Source organism: Colossoma macropomum, unplaced genomic scaffold (assembly GCF_904425465.1).
Source record: "Colossoma macropomum unplaced genomic scaffold, Colossoma_macropomum, whole genome shotgun sequence".
Classification (NCBI taxonomy): domain Eukaryota; kingdom Metazoa; phylum Chordata; class Actinopteri; order Characiformes; family Serrasalmidae; genus Colossoma; species Colossoma macropomum.
This window is the reverse complement of record NW_023494802.1, coordinates 28,854,108-28,868,932: the sequence shown is the minus strand read 5'-3', so window position 1 is coordinate 28,868,932 and position 14,825 is coordinate 28,854,108. Positions and strand designations below refer to the sequence as shown.

The 14,825-nt window shown below is 40.5% G+C and overlaps 1 protein-coding gene across 1 annotated transcript in view; it reads left to right on the top strand.

The window, feature by feature from the left end:
• Positions 1–924: 924 nt before the first annotated feature.
• lrp1ab (low density lipoprotein receptor-related protein 1Ab) overlaps positions 925–14,825 on the top strand; it is a 194,676-nt gene continuing 180,775 nt past the window's right edge. The window contains exon 1 of the mRNA XM_036591878.1: positions 925–1,683. Within this exon, the coding sequence (XP_036447771.1) occupies positions 1,608–1,683 (76 nt within the window). The 5' untranslated portion in view covers positions 925–1,607. The remainder of the gene's footprint in view (positions 1,684–14,825) is intronic.

The following is a 14,825-nucleotide window of genomic DNA, read 5'->3' as shown; positions in this document are numbered from 1 at the left end:
ATAGAATGTGTTTAGATTATAATGTGATGTGATATAGAATATATTTAGATTATCATCTCTTGAACACATTGTTTCCTTACAAATAAGAGTTGAATTAGTGCTATAATACTTCTAATATAATCCATATTCTCACCTCCTGCAGTATTCCTGCAGTACTGTCTTGGAGTAATATTTAATAATTATGTATAATTTATAATTATGTAGTAGACTACAGTCGTTACTACAATTTTCTTTTAATTTTTGTTAATTTGATGAATTTATAATGTATAATTATTGTATTTTCTACTTCAGTTATCACATTTATGATTACAGATTATTCTAAAACTGGGTCATTCATATTATTTTTACAAAAATTACAACACTCGGACCACCTGCATCCACATTATGCGAATTAAACACAATAAAATCAACATTTTGGTGACTGAATGACATTTTCTAAGAGCCAAAATGGCGGAAAATAGAGCAGTTTCCCTCCACTGATGGAGAAAAAGAGGGGAGGGCGGGAAACTGAGCGGCGCATGCGCAGTAAATATTTCTTTTACTGCCAGTTATCGATTTACATGGCAAATGACAGAAAATAATGAAATGGGAATGAAATTAATACATTATATAAATACACTAAATATATAAATAACTGCATAACATCTATAAAAGGAAAGGAATTATGAGGCATTTATAATATCATCATAAATTTGAACAGTTTTTCGGCTTTAACGGTCAGAGTGCTTTATAGTAAAGCTAAGTCCATTAAGAAGAAATTCAGGTTGCAAAATATTTGCACCTGTTTACAATATTTTCACAATAAAATATTTATATTTACAATTCACTCAATATCCGGGTATCTTTGTATGAGAAGCAGCGCGCAGCCTTGAATTAAAAGTCGTATTTGATTTCCTTGCAAAGAAAATCGAAAAGTAGAAATAGAAACGATCGCGCATGCGCAGTACGCAGCGCCCCGCGCAGCTCTGACAGTGACGTCATTGAGCAGGGTGCTGTGGAGAGGCTCGCGCGCACACACTCGCTCAGTTTCACACACACACTCACGCATGCACATTCACATTCACATTCACACACACCAAGCACGAACCAGCAGCAGCAGCATCGCAGGCGGCGGGACGCGGCAGAGAAAGGAGCCTTTTATTTTCTTTTTTATTTTTTTCTTTTATGGGAGCGACCCCCGCTCGCTGCTCAAACCCACTGCACGCTTCTTTATAACCGCGGACTCGGTTTCAGCCGGTGCCACTGCAGAGCAGAGAGTGACCGGTCCTGATTTTGTTTTTATTTTTATTTTACAGCCAGTTTCTCTGCTCCGATTAAAGTGCTGGTCGACCGTCGCCAACATACCCTATATGAGCGCGCGGCCCCTGAGCGCGTCGCCTCTGCAGGCTCTGTAGGCTGGAGAAGCTGGAAAATACCCTTCCCCTCCTCGGTTCGAGACGTCCTGTGCGAATTAGAGCCTTTCTTTATCTTGTATTGGCCGGCGGAGGGACCGAAGGCTCGACGCAGGAGGATTTGATGAGGTGTTCGTGTCCTGCCCTGCACACCCACCTTCTCCTCCTCCTGAGTTTCCATTAGCGGTGCTGGCGGTGTCACCGCGCCGGGAGAACATGCTGGCTGTCGGACTGCTCGCCTTTGGATTCTGCCTTACCGCGGAGGTCCTGGTTCCTGCCGGAGCCGTTGAGGGTGAGTGAAATGTGGCAGCTTTAGGGGCTTTTATCGGCATTTACGTGGAATATAGTTCGTGGAAATTCCTTGTGCAGAGTTTCGTACAGATTTCAGCGAGACTGCAGCTTTCAGTGAGCTACCTGGACCTGGATGGCCTGGCTTCAGGCTTCAGTCAGTGAGAGGGGGGCTCTGTTTCTTTATGGTGAGAGGGGCTCTGTTTCTTTATGGTGAGAGGGGCTCTGCTTCTTTATGGGTGCTGTAGGCTACATAAGGGTGGTTAAAGAAAGGATGGAGCTAGAAATGCCTCCGCTAGCGGCTCTTTAGCGACGCCTCTGCCCTCCTGTAAACGCCTCCATTTGGCTTCGCCCACACGGTTTACCTGTTCCGGTTGTTTACAATGGAAACCGTCCTGCCTGTGAATTAGCTGACTGCGAATACAGGCACGTAGGTCTCAGTAATGTAGGGGGATTGTGTCTGTTTACGAGATAAAGGGCAGAAACGAAGCATTCACAGGTTATTAATGGTATCCTGACAGCATTTAAGCCTGGACTAATCGGCTGCTGCTGTTGCTGCTGCTGCTTGTGGGTGATGCTCGCTAGGCCGATGCTCATTTCTGACAACGCGTCGTGCGGGGATATTTATTCTGTCCGTTTTTTAGCAGCCTGTTCCTCTCAGAGCCTTGTTGTGCCATTCTCTCAGAGCAGTCTGCTAATGCTCCATTCAGATGACATTTGTTGTGTAATAGGTGCGATATTACCAAAGCAGGACGATGTGTTGATGCGTGAATATGCGATAAATATGCTACATCCGGCAGCTGGATCACACTGAGGGCCCTTCTAACGAGGCTGACACTTCAGGTCATCACATTGTATGAAATAATGAGGTAATGTGGGTTGTGATCTCTGTCCATTGTCTTCAGACAAGGGCCTCTATTTACGCCTGTGCCTCTTGGGATGGGGTTCCCCGGCTCAGAATTCTTCTGGAAGATTTGTTTGCAGGTTTTTTACTTTTGGTTGTTTTTTGTTAATTGTTAATTGAATCCAGAGCTTCCATATCCAGCTGTAAGCAGCCCAGATTTGCAATACATTGTTACACAAACGTTTCTCATTTTACATTCATGTAGTTTGAACCTATTATAGAAATATTTGAATTCACCAGTGCTTTAAATGGCCCATAACATGGAGAACTGAATTGTTTCTTTAGAGTTTAATGTAGTATTTAAACACGGTTAGTTTCAAAACACATTGTTCACCCCTCAGTCCACATGGTCCATATATGCAAACTAAGCTGCTAAAACAGCCTTTCTGAGGTCACTGTTTTTGTGAGGTCACACAAACCAGCATGTTTCAGCCAATTGAACATGCAGCAGTTTTTTGCTCCACCCATTGATACTGATTAAATGAACCATGATACCAGGTAGCCAATTGGAATATGTGAGGTCATTAACATATCAGTCTTAAAGGCACAGTAAAAAAACATCCTGTTTTATTGTAAGGGATAAAGAGAGGTTGAAAAATAGTCATAAAATAAATTATTGTATATTAAATCACACAAACTTTATAAGGGGACCTTAAAAAAAGACTATGTAGGACATGGTGGTTTAACTGTGAATAAGAAGTAGTTCCATCTTTGCTCGGCTCATGTTAATATTTAAGAGTAGAAGATAACAGGAAGGTGTTGTTGATGCTCTAGCCTGAGATTTTACCAAGTTGGACGTGGGTTTGTTTTCTTAGTTTGTGGCACTACCGATCAAGAACACGAGAGGAAAATGATGTGAACAACTCCCACTAGACGCCTCTGCCAAAATACCCCAAATATTTTTCTGTGACATCTGCATAAATTATGCATCAGCCTTTATTTTTTTTAAGGCATAGAATACAGGCCTGTAAATGTCATGTGTGGTTTTAAATTATGCAGATTGGCATCTTGTACTGTGTCTTGTACTGTGTTTGGAAACATTCCAGAATAATCCTGAAATATTCACCGTGTGTTAAGCTAGCTGCACCAAACCTCTGCCTTCAGTCCCTCTCGGAGCGCGTCATCATCCACTTTGTGCTTTGTCTTATTTAGATCCTTTTCATTATGCATCCCTGTAATGATAGACTGAGCTTTTAGTAAGTATACATTTCAGAGAAAGGTAGGTGGATTTGAAGTAAATAGCAAAGTCTCATAAATTACTCTGTTATGTTTGCTGCCTGGTACACATCTGACCCACATGTTGTCATCTGCGGTGGTTCCTCTTCTGTTCCTCATGCTTGCTGAAATTAAAGATGCACATTTTTAAGATCTTACCAGGACCAGTGGTTTTTGTTCTTTTTTAACTCAAAGGAGTTACATAAAGGCTGAAAAGGAGTTCTGCAAGATGTTTACTTTTTCATGCCTGTCCAGTCTCATGAAGGCCACAGGCCAATTTGACTAGAATGGAATTGGACTGACCTGGATGACAAGACACACACACAGTTATCAGGACTCTACCTCAGTGTAAACAGCTGTGTCATGACTAAGCTCCCTTGTGATGAAACCTAATGAATGGTGATAAGCACTGTATGTTTACAGTGTGGATATTGATCAGGTTCTTTCTTTACCTGCATCATTGTGCTGTTCGTTGTCTGCAAGGGACAAGATTTTCTGCAAAATGAATAAATATGTATGAAAGAGATTCACTATTGGAAAAGAGCCCATTGTCTGTGTTCTTAACTGAGCTTCTCATCACCGTGTTGCCAGGTCTGGAAGAGGGAGTTAGTGGTTGGTGGCAAAGCAACAACCACTTAGAAGTCATATTCACTCCAGCCACCTTTCTACCGCTGTCTGGAACATTTGGCTAGAGGAGAGCAGGAGAGTCTCTCCTGAAGAGGGAAGCCTTAACCGTCAGCCTCGCCCCAGTTTTCCAAAAACTGTGAGCTTAACCTACAGTGATCTCAGTTGAACACGCTGATGAATGACTGTTGTGGCTTTTGGAGACAATTTAGTGTCTCTGCAAGTGATTTTACAGTTCTTTCTGGAAGGGGAAACTCAAGCCTTGCTTCTGCTTTTCTGTTGCTGCTAGCGGAATTTAAAGAGGAATTATTGTTTTTTTCAAAGTGTCTACATAATAAAGTTGTTAAGATATAAACAAAGTCATTCACAGTGGTTTGAGATGTTTAATGCCTTTAAAAGGTACTTTATGGAAAACGATTGCAGTGAAATGGTTCTGAATACATTGCCTGATGCTTCAGACTCTGTTGTACAGTAGTTTTGACACAAGATTTTGGCCTAAAATCTATTTTTTTTTTTGTACTGAAGACAATTGTTTTTTTGGCTTAACCACTGTTTTGCCACTGTTAACATTATATATAAAAACTCTTTGTGACAAAAGACTGTGACCCCTGGAAACTTCTAGTAAGCTTCTCTACAGGGAACTATTTCTTATTAAACCCCTTTGAATGACTTTGCTTACATCTCAGTGATTTTGCAAAAATTTGGAAAAGTCAGTGTAATTTTGCACAATTTTCATTGCCGCAAATAGTCGATAAACCAAGACAAGACTGTATCTAAAATCCTTTCTTTACCAAAACAATTAGTGGAACATACTGCACACATTCTGTGAATTAGTATCAGAGCTCCTCTACAAAAACAACGAAGCAAACTTTGGACACCAAATGTTCTTGGTTGTAAGGCTCAGAAGGACTTTATCTGGTGCGTTATTGCTTCACAACTAAAGCTCTTGTTTTGGCACAAGACATCAGGCAGGGGTCAAATGTACATGTTAGCTTTTACAGGCAGTGGGAAGTCGGTGGCTGGAGCAGGAACATGTGGATTTGCCTGGATCACATCTGCATCAGGGTTTGAGTGAGAGATTGGAGAAAATTGCAGAATGCGAGGTCACACAGGGGCTATTCTGAAGCCCTGTATAGGGCATGCCGTGAACTCCATCCCAGCGCATTCTCAAACTAATCTCTCAACACAATGTGATGTGCGTATCTTCTTCCATGGGAAACAGAATTATGGAGAAGTCAAGTTTGTGCTGTCATTCTTGCATTTGTTTTGTTAGATCGGATGTTAATTAGAAGGCAGTACAAGCTTCTCTCTTTTTCGGACCCTTTTTTTCTGGCTCCTGGCCCAGTTCCTAAAAGCGTTTTAGCACTAACGTCATCTTAACTCTTACGGTGTTAAAAGTCATGCTAACATCTTACGAAATCCTTTGCACTACAGTGCTTTATGAAAGCTTGTCCCTGTTGAGTTCTTTATCCCAGTTGGACTGGAAGTAACAAGGCTGAACCTCATCACTTTGACAAGTTGAACAGCAGGTCACACCACAGATCGGCCTCCTCTCACCGACACCCTGACCGCAAATGGACAAAATCCTCCACAACTCCTGAATGACAGTGATTCATAAACAGCCTGTTTGGTGTAGCTGAAGTTCATCAACGCATGATAAGGGAATATTTTGTTAAGAGCGAGAATGATGGCTGTATTAGTGAAAGTTCATTCAACAGAGAGAGTGTGCAGGTGTAGGCTCTTGGCCCAGTGGAGTAATTAAACTGAAGGACAGAGAATATTCGTTCCTGGTTCTAATAGTTTGGGGTGATTCCAGGAATCTTTGATGAAACACTTTCAGTATTGTTCTGTTTTTGCTCTGTCCTAATCCCTTTCAGAAATGGAAATGGATGAAGTTATTTTAGTTACTCGAAAGGTCCCTTTAAGCAGTTTGCCGTGTTTTCTTTCTTGTGCTTGCTTACAGCGAGGCACTTAGTATTGTAAATTGTGAATTTTACATATTAGATGGCTGCTCAAAGCAGTTCCCTTATGAGGACGCGTGATTATTTTAGTACACACATTAGTATTGTCAAACAGTGGCTTGAGATCACCATCCAAGATTGCTTACTCAGCTAACTTCAAGCTTAGTTCGGGTTACCTCTGGATTTCACTTTTTACCAGGCTTTTTACAATGACAGCTTTTGCTACATGTCTAACTTGCTCCGGGACAGGTCAAGTTTAGGTTTTCGGGTCATAAACTAGTGGTGGGTGACGTGGCAAAAACATAGTATCGTCTTTTAGTTCTTTTTTTTAGACATTTTCACAATGTACTTTTTCTGACATCTAATAAGTTAAAACAGATGAAAAATAACCAGTAGTGCCATGTTTAAAAATACTATCAAATCTATGAATACAAATGTTTTTTTTTATTCAACGTTTTGCATGCTGTACTATGCTAAATACAATTAAACAGGGCTAAATATCCGCTCTTTGTAATGACTCATGCAGTTGTTCAGTGTCCTTTCAGCACTAATGATATCCACAAAATGCTCAGAAAACCAGATTGTGATGTAATTTATTTCTGTAATGATAAATATTGTCCAGCCTTGTCAGCTCTTGGTCAAATTGATGCCAAGCTTCTTACCAATCAGGGACCGCCCTCTGACAGAGGTGGACCCCTCCGGTACTTTTCAGGTAACACGACATTTGTGACGTCAGTTAATGATAAATATAAAAGGAGTATAGCTCCAGTAGGCACTAACACTATGGCAGCGGTGACAGCATTGCTTTTCACCATTTTAAATGATTTATTTTCCTTTTCTTCCTTCTTTCTATCTGTCTGTTTGCTGCTGATATTTGAGTGATGTTTAGTGCTGTGATGACTAGTTAGCCCTTGTTTCAAATGAGTCAGCTCTACAGAAGGCAAACTTCCAGAATATAGCAGTGAAACTAAACACTGCATCCTCTCTGCAAAGTTTCTTTGTCTGTTTAGTTTGATCTCATTGTGCATATTTTATTCTTAAGTATGTGAAGGTCTGAAATATCAAGGTCAGCATTGGTATCAAATGGGGGGAACGTTCAGGGCTTTTTAGGCCTTCAGAGAAGGCCTAATGATTTCTGTGAAATTAAAAAAAAACCACTCTCATCCTGCTGGTTGTATTGAAACACTGCAAGTATTGTAGCATTTATTTCATTGCTAATTAATTTTTTGGTTGGAAAAAAGTGAAAAATGATCCTATCAGGTTCTTTTTTACCCTCTATCTAGGTATCTAGGCAGATACAGCCAAGTGAGCTCTCCCATTGATTAGATCTTCAGAAGTTAAACTGAAGGCCCAACTCATCAGATTAACCACTAACGTAATTAGAAACTGAGAGAGGAATCAACCAGTCATTTTTTGATTTATAAAGGGTGGAAGAAATGTCCTTCTAGGCCTTCTGGAAGTCCTAGACAAGTCACTGACTGTGAGTATGAGTGGTAGCTTGAACAAAAGTGTTTGTCAGAAGTTAGAAATAGAAAACAGCAGTAGCTCTGTGCCAGGGCTCTGTCATAGAGGTTACATAGTAAAATATGTGATTTCTGTTACAAGCTTCAAATAAAACATGGAATGTCTTTTACAATGCTTCATAAATATGGGCCTTGTTTAAAGAAATGCAGATTTATTTGCCATTTTGCTGAAAAGAGTCTCAAAATGGCCAGCCTGAATACGCATGAAGATTTATATAAAGTGCAAGCTTAAAAAAAGTTTATGTTAAAGACTAATTTTAGTAGAGAGAAACGATTATAGAGACAAAGCACTAGGCATGATTGCTGGTTCTGTCTATGGGATGGCTGGACGATGCTTTGAACAATAACCTAAAAAGCAGCCAACTCAACATTACTGGATTTATCAACTAAACGGGAACCAGATGTGAGACTGTGGCCTCTCTAGGTGTAATCCCGGCTTGGAGAGAGAGTCAGGTTTTCTGTTTATTTATGTACCTGTGCAGGAATTGTGCCACATATATAACGTTACCTGTATTTCTCAGCTGCCACTCCTTATAGGTTCCCGCTCGCTGTCTCTTTTCCTGGCAGAGGAGGCACACCGGCCTCAGAGCGGAGACTAACGGGGAGATTAGCGTAAAGGAGTGGCGGCTTTTAGCACGGCTCCTTGTTTCTGAGTGTGTGCGAAAGGAAATGAAAGGATGTTTGTTGATGGCGGCAGGCAGGGTGTGCTGTAATTGGTGTTTTCTGCTCTCGACATTAGTGTTTACTCTGTTTAGAGCCAAGACCTGGGGGGAGCAGATTGCTACATGGTGCTCAACAGAAGAAGGTGGGTGTTGTTGATGTGGCAGTGGGGCCGGCAACATGTAGGCACCCCTTTTAAATTTCTGAATAGGCCGCTTCTCTATGTGAAATTTTCCAGAATGCGAATAATACTCGTTAGCGCAGACGTGCAGTCAGTTGGTTCGGGAGTGGAATTAACTGCAAGTTGTTGCCAACAAATTGTTAAATTGTTAATTGTTGAAAAGGTTGCTGGGTCATGTTCATAAATTCTTCATATTCTCAGGATTTCCCTCCTTCAGTTTCACATGAAGCACAAATGTTGCTACCTAGGTGTTGCTGCCACTTGCCACGTTTGCTTCGCGTCTCACATGGAAGTGTGAGAAGTGCATTTGTGACTTGAGTTGATTTCCTCTTTCCCCCCCCCCAACCACCAACCCCTTTCACCTAGTTGAACTCTTCACCCGAGACCTGGGGCCAGGGCTGATTGTTCTTCAGTGATGTGGTAACGTGAAGGTGATGTTCTTGTCTGCCCGCGCCTCCCCTCCCCCTTTACAGCTCAGGGACACTTCATGTCTCCCTAGCCTCAATGGCCGCTGCTTTGGTAATTGAAGTCTCAGCTGAACTCTAGCACAAGACCAGCAGTGAACTAGAAAACTAGGAAGGGAGTCACTGCTTGTAACTGCAGTAATGAAGAATGTCTGCTCTTACCAAGTAACATCCTGAGTTGACTATAGCACAGCATAGTAAGCTAGCATTAGACTGGGGATTTCTTTAGTCAAGCACAGCTAAAAGCATGGTAAATAATTGCTGTTAAAGCAGAGAAATGCAAAACTGTGATGGACTGTAGCTGACAGTTTTTAGAATGCCAGACGAAGTAAATGAAATAAAACGTTGTAAAATAAAACGTGAAATAAAAAGTTGTAAATGTACTGGGGATATGCATTTCAGAAATTTTGATATTCTAGTATCAGTGAAAGTTCAATCATGGACGTTCAGTTGGCCGTAGAGAAGGAAAAGCACAGCGCTAAGAAAAGAAATGTAGGGAAGAGGCTTATCCTTTTAGGAGACAGCACTGGTGTTGAATCTTAAAATGTTTTGTTATTTAGAAATTTTTGTGTTAGATGGGGAACGTAACTGAGACTGCCTCGGATGAGAGCTAAAACTACAGCTAACTGGTAACACTAGATGCTAATGGAGACTTGCCGTCTTTTACAGGTATTGTTGTTCTTCGGAGGACGATGTACCGACATGTTAGTTTGAAAGAGAAACATTTTAACTGGTTTTGTACCCAACATCAGCCTAGCCCCTTTAAGGGCAAAACCCACACTATCTTCGCCTTCATTGTCAAACCCTAAACAACATCTAGTTGGAAACGTGACCATTCACTTGTGTTTTGGAGTTTCTTAAGATAACATATTTACTCACAAAACTCAGCAAAACTTTTTTACAGTTCTATTTAAACATAAAATCGTCAAATTATTGATCTGTATATTTCTTTATTTTCTTCCCATGATGAAATGCATGCAATACCCATGGAGTGATTTCAGTGTTTAAGGTTAATCGACTACATGAATAGCCATGTATATCCCTAACGTATACTTCATATAATGTATAAAAGGACTTGATGTGTAAAAGAAATCGATATACATCTTTCTGGCACTCAGCATTACTTCATAGCAGGCAACCATGTGATGTGGACCAGTTGCAGTCGGAGGAGATCTCAAAACAAATGCATTGATTAGGAGTAGGGATATGCACAGGTACTCAAATTAACATACTGACACATTGTCCACTGAACTGTAAAGACCTTTTGTAAGATGAAGAGCCAGTTGTACCAATTAGCTGTAATTTTAGCTTATTTGAAGTGGCAGCCTCTGTTACTCATCCAATATTTCTAATATTTTTAATTTTGGCCAAAGTACCTTTTATTTTTGCAGATATCCATTCATTAACTCTTGCAGATATTCAAATATCAAAACGTTGTTTTGGCCAAACGGTGTAGTTTTGCTTTGTTTAAAGCATACTGTTAGCTTAAGACTCTCCAGGACCTGAGCCAGACACCCATAGATCAAAGAAGTCAGCCTAGGAGAAGGTAGGTAATGACTGGTATTGGCATTACTAGGTCACATCACTTGACAGAATCACCCTAGTTCTCCTCTTCTTCATGCCTGGATGTCTTGTGTGGCTGGTTTGTAATCAGTCAGCTCTCATTAAGCTGTCGTTTTAGGCCAAAAGATGAGAAGTGGAAGAGAGAAAGCAGGTGTGCTTTGGCCATTGTTACCCTTGTTAATGGTTTTCAAGAGGGGTCCATGAGCAGCATGTCTGGGCTGCTCCACCAGGCTGGAGAACATTCAGAAATGTATCTTTTCTTGCTCTTGGTTAGCCGTGGCCGTCTTTCAAGTCAAGGAACATATATTCCATGACTCAGCAAGGCCATGATGATTTTTGTAAACAGTGGAGTGCAGTTTTATTTATTGGTTTATTTCATTTTCAGTAGTTCAGACAATCCTTGACCGCCCCCTTCATAACGTCTAAGTTTACAGCTACCAGTAAGAACAGCCGTTTTAACTGCCCGTAAGAGTATGCATTATGGTAGAAAATGAATAGTCATAGATTCTCATAAGTCAAACCTTTCTTTGAAAGACCCTGAGTTGGATAAACAGTTGAGAAAAGTGCAAATAAGCTACACTTCAGGGTGTGTTTAGACCCTGCGCTGTTGTCTGATCTTCATTTTTCAATGCCGTTCCATTGAAGGACACTGCAAGGCCGTGGACGTGGGCGATGTTTGTAAGTGCTCCTGATTTTCCGGGCCTGAGCAAAGCTTTGATCTCCTGCTAATGAGCTACTGTATCTTACTGGACTCCATGGCTCATTAATGGTTTGAAACACCTTGTGTTTACAGTGGGGCCTTTGAACGTAGACGTTTTTGCACTGAGGTGTAGTCGTAGCAGGTCTGCCGGAGTAAGGTCTGCATATGTCTGTAGCTTTTGTCAAGAAAAGAGAGGCCTGTGGAGATTTTTTTTTCTGCTGACACAAAGGCTGGAGTTTGGTGGAAAGGAGCAGCTCTTTATTTTGCATGCTTTTGATTGTTACCTGTTTGTACCTGTTGTATAGCTGATGTCACTGGGATAGCCGTTTTTTTCCTAAAACTAATCAAGCACGTTGGACTGTTGCAAAGCTGAGAAAACATCAGCCGAATATACGGTACCAGTCAAAAGTTTGGGTAAACATACTATATGATTTTAAATATGTGATCTAAATGCTTATGCTTGTATTTGTTTTAGAAATCAATTTTATATAGCATGTTGATGCCTCCATATGAATTTATTTGCTAAACAAACATTTTATTTTTATTTTTTAACGTGCCCCCACCAATTAGTAGTCAACAAGATCTCTGCATAGGTAGAACATCTTTAGTCTTATTGGAAAAGCATCCCAGGTTGCTATTCATGAAGCTGCTTGAGAGAATGCCAAGAGTGTGTAAACCTGCATCAAGGCAAACGGGGGGCTTTGAAGCATGTAAAATATTAGTTTAACAGTTCTTGCATGATTCTGTATGTTATTTCATAGTATTAATTTCTTTACTGTTATTGAAAGGTAGAAAATAGAACGAATTAGGACAAGCCTTCTGTGAGCAGGTGTGTCTAGACTTTTGACTGTTGGTGTATAGCAGCATACAAGGGTACTGAAGTGCTCAGTTAACCCATTAGAGCTGCCAGTATTTGCATACTGAAATCACTATTTGGGTATTTGTTACGTTTCATCGGTGGAAGAGGATAATATATAGTCTATCTACAGGAAACTGTGATTTTATGTTTTAACAGGAATAAAATATGACAGTTTTGCTTTTTGTTAGTATATCTGTTATATTACACTTTGTTGCTGTGAAACGTGCGCTTAACGTGAGCATGTTGCCAAGGACGTGTTGTTAAGGATGTGACTGAAGGCAGTGACAGTGTTATCTGTCCTCTTTGTTGCTTTTTCCTTCCCTGCAGTTAACCAGATATCCAACTGGATACTCAAAAATAAAAAATGAATCAGCATGCACATCCCTAGTGGTATATGTGTTGTTCTAGCATTATAAATAGAGAATTTCAAAAAATTATTTGCTTTTACCACAGTTCCATCGGCCAAGACATTCTGGGACCAGATTTTGCTTCTTTAGTTTAAAGTCAGTAGTCACCCAGATCTTTCCCCATAGCTTTGGCCATCACATTCAGACTGCATCTAGGTCCTTATTGAGGCCAGGCAGACTAGTTCATGTTGTGTAAGATACAGTTTGACTTGCTGTGAGCTACAAATATGAACAAAACCTCATAGTGTAGCTAACCATCTTGAACAATAGATGTTATGCAATAAATTTGTAGATTTATCTTGCACTGTAGCCATGCCTAGTAACCATACCTGCCTTGTCTGAAATGCTCAACGTTAGGATCGGTTTGATTAGAGATGCCTGATACCACTTTTTCTTTTCTGATACTGTTACTGAAACCTTGCGTATCAACCAGCTAATAGCATTTTTTTTTTCAAAAACTGCTAAACTTTGCAGTGAGCTGTTTTTAATTGAAACACTTAAAATGAGCATTAAGTAGGCTATCCTGCTCAAACTACTCAAACACACTACTATCTCACAGGAAGAAATATACAGCTAATGACATCACACAATGTGAGTGTGTTATTTCAGGATAGATTTGTTACAGTATTGAGACAAGGTGAGAGACGGTATAAGTGTACAATCAAAGAATAGATGCATCAAGCCTGTACTACAGTGGCCTGGACAGGCCTGACAGTAAGTGCATCTACCCTGGTCCGAGCACGCAGCGGTGGTCAGCCGGGCTGATGATGAGCCTCTTTGTTGTATTTTGATGCAGAAAGATCTTTGTGTCAGCTAGCTGGCTGCTGACTGTGTCCGAAAGTGCAGCCGATGTTTGTTTGAAAGCTCAGTCACTTTGATAATGACTGTTGGGGTTTGGACTTGGAAGGGGGCCACCACATTGTGTGCAAGCAGCAAGCCGGTAAATGGTGCACAGATACCGCACACAGAGGGTTCCTGTTGGATAGCATGGGCACAGTGCTTCTATTGAGAGATTGGGCCGGGTGTGTGAGCTGCAGCCGGCTGTTACTGTCCCTTCTTGTTGTCTTTTAAGGCTTTTCTGCACTGTTGTTGATCTGTAACCTCTGCAATTAGTGAGGAAAAGGAACTGACTACTTGTAGATACTGTAGTTCTGTAAGTTCACGGTTTATACTTTGAGCATTGCTAACTGGATCCTGTCTTTGTTTTAATGGGAATTTGCTTAAGTCAGAGCTTTTTTACTCATTCAGTTCATTTGTCAGGTGCAAAAGTTTGGATGCTCCTCAGTCAAATGGTGTTTCGTTGTTTTTCCGAGTGAAAATAAGCTGTTACATCCTTAAAAGAGAACACACTTTTATATATTTCAATGCACAATTACTGTTTGCTAAGTTAAAATAAAAAACATTCCTGTGCAAAAGTTATTTTTTTAACTATATGTTAAACTATTCAGCAACTGTAATAACAATTGTGTATGCACTGACAATCAACATAATGTCAGTCATCTCAACACCTTTCCTGGAAAATCAGTTTGCAATGCATACTCCAACTGGTTAGTTAGTATTTATGTTGTATAGGCCAATCAATAGGTAAAAAATAGCCAGTACTACACGGCTGGCCAGCACAAAACTCTTACATACCTACTCTGTGAAAGTCGTAAATGCACTTTTACTTCATTATGCATTGTCTGACATAGAAAGACTTGGCTACTCTGTTGGGTACTTTTAAGAAAGGCACAGAAATTTTGGCCACTGGAAATTGTCTGCCAAAATCTATAAGTGCCATTTTTAAATATTTTCAGCTGACAGATATTATCTGCTGGATTTTCGGTGCGTCTCTAAATATTACAGTTCTCACGATAGTTACTAAGTGCTAGGGCTGGGCGATTATTCGAACTGAACTGACCCGCATGTGCAAAAGAACAACGTGTCACGTTGCTTCATGTGGCTCATCCAGAGATAAACAATCATGACTATGAACGAACCCCAGTCGCTGTAAAAAGGTCACGGTCACTTCTTTGGTTCGTGTCCTCGGATTCTTTAAGTTTTGCTTTCAGACTTTTAACTGTTCTTTGCTTCTGCAGCCTTGCT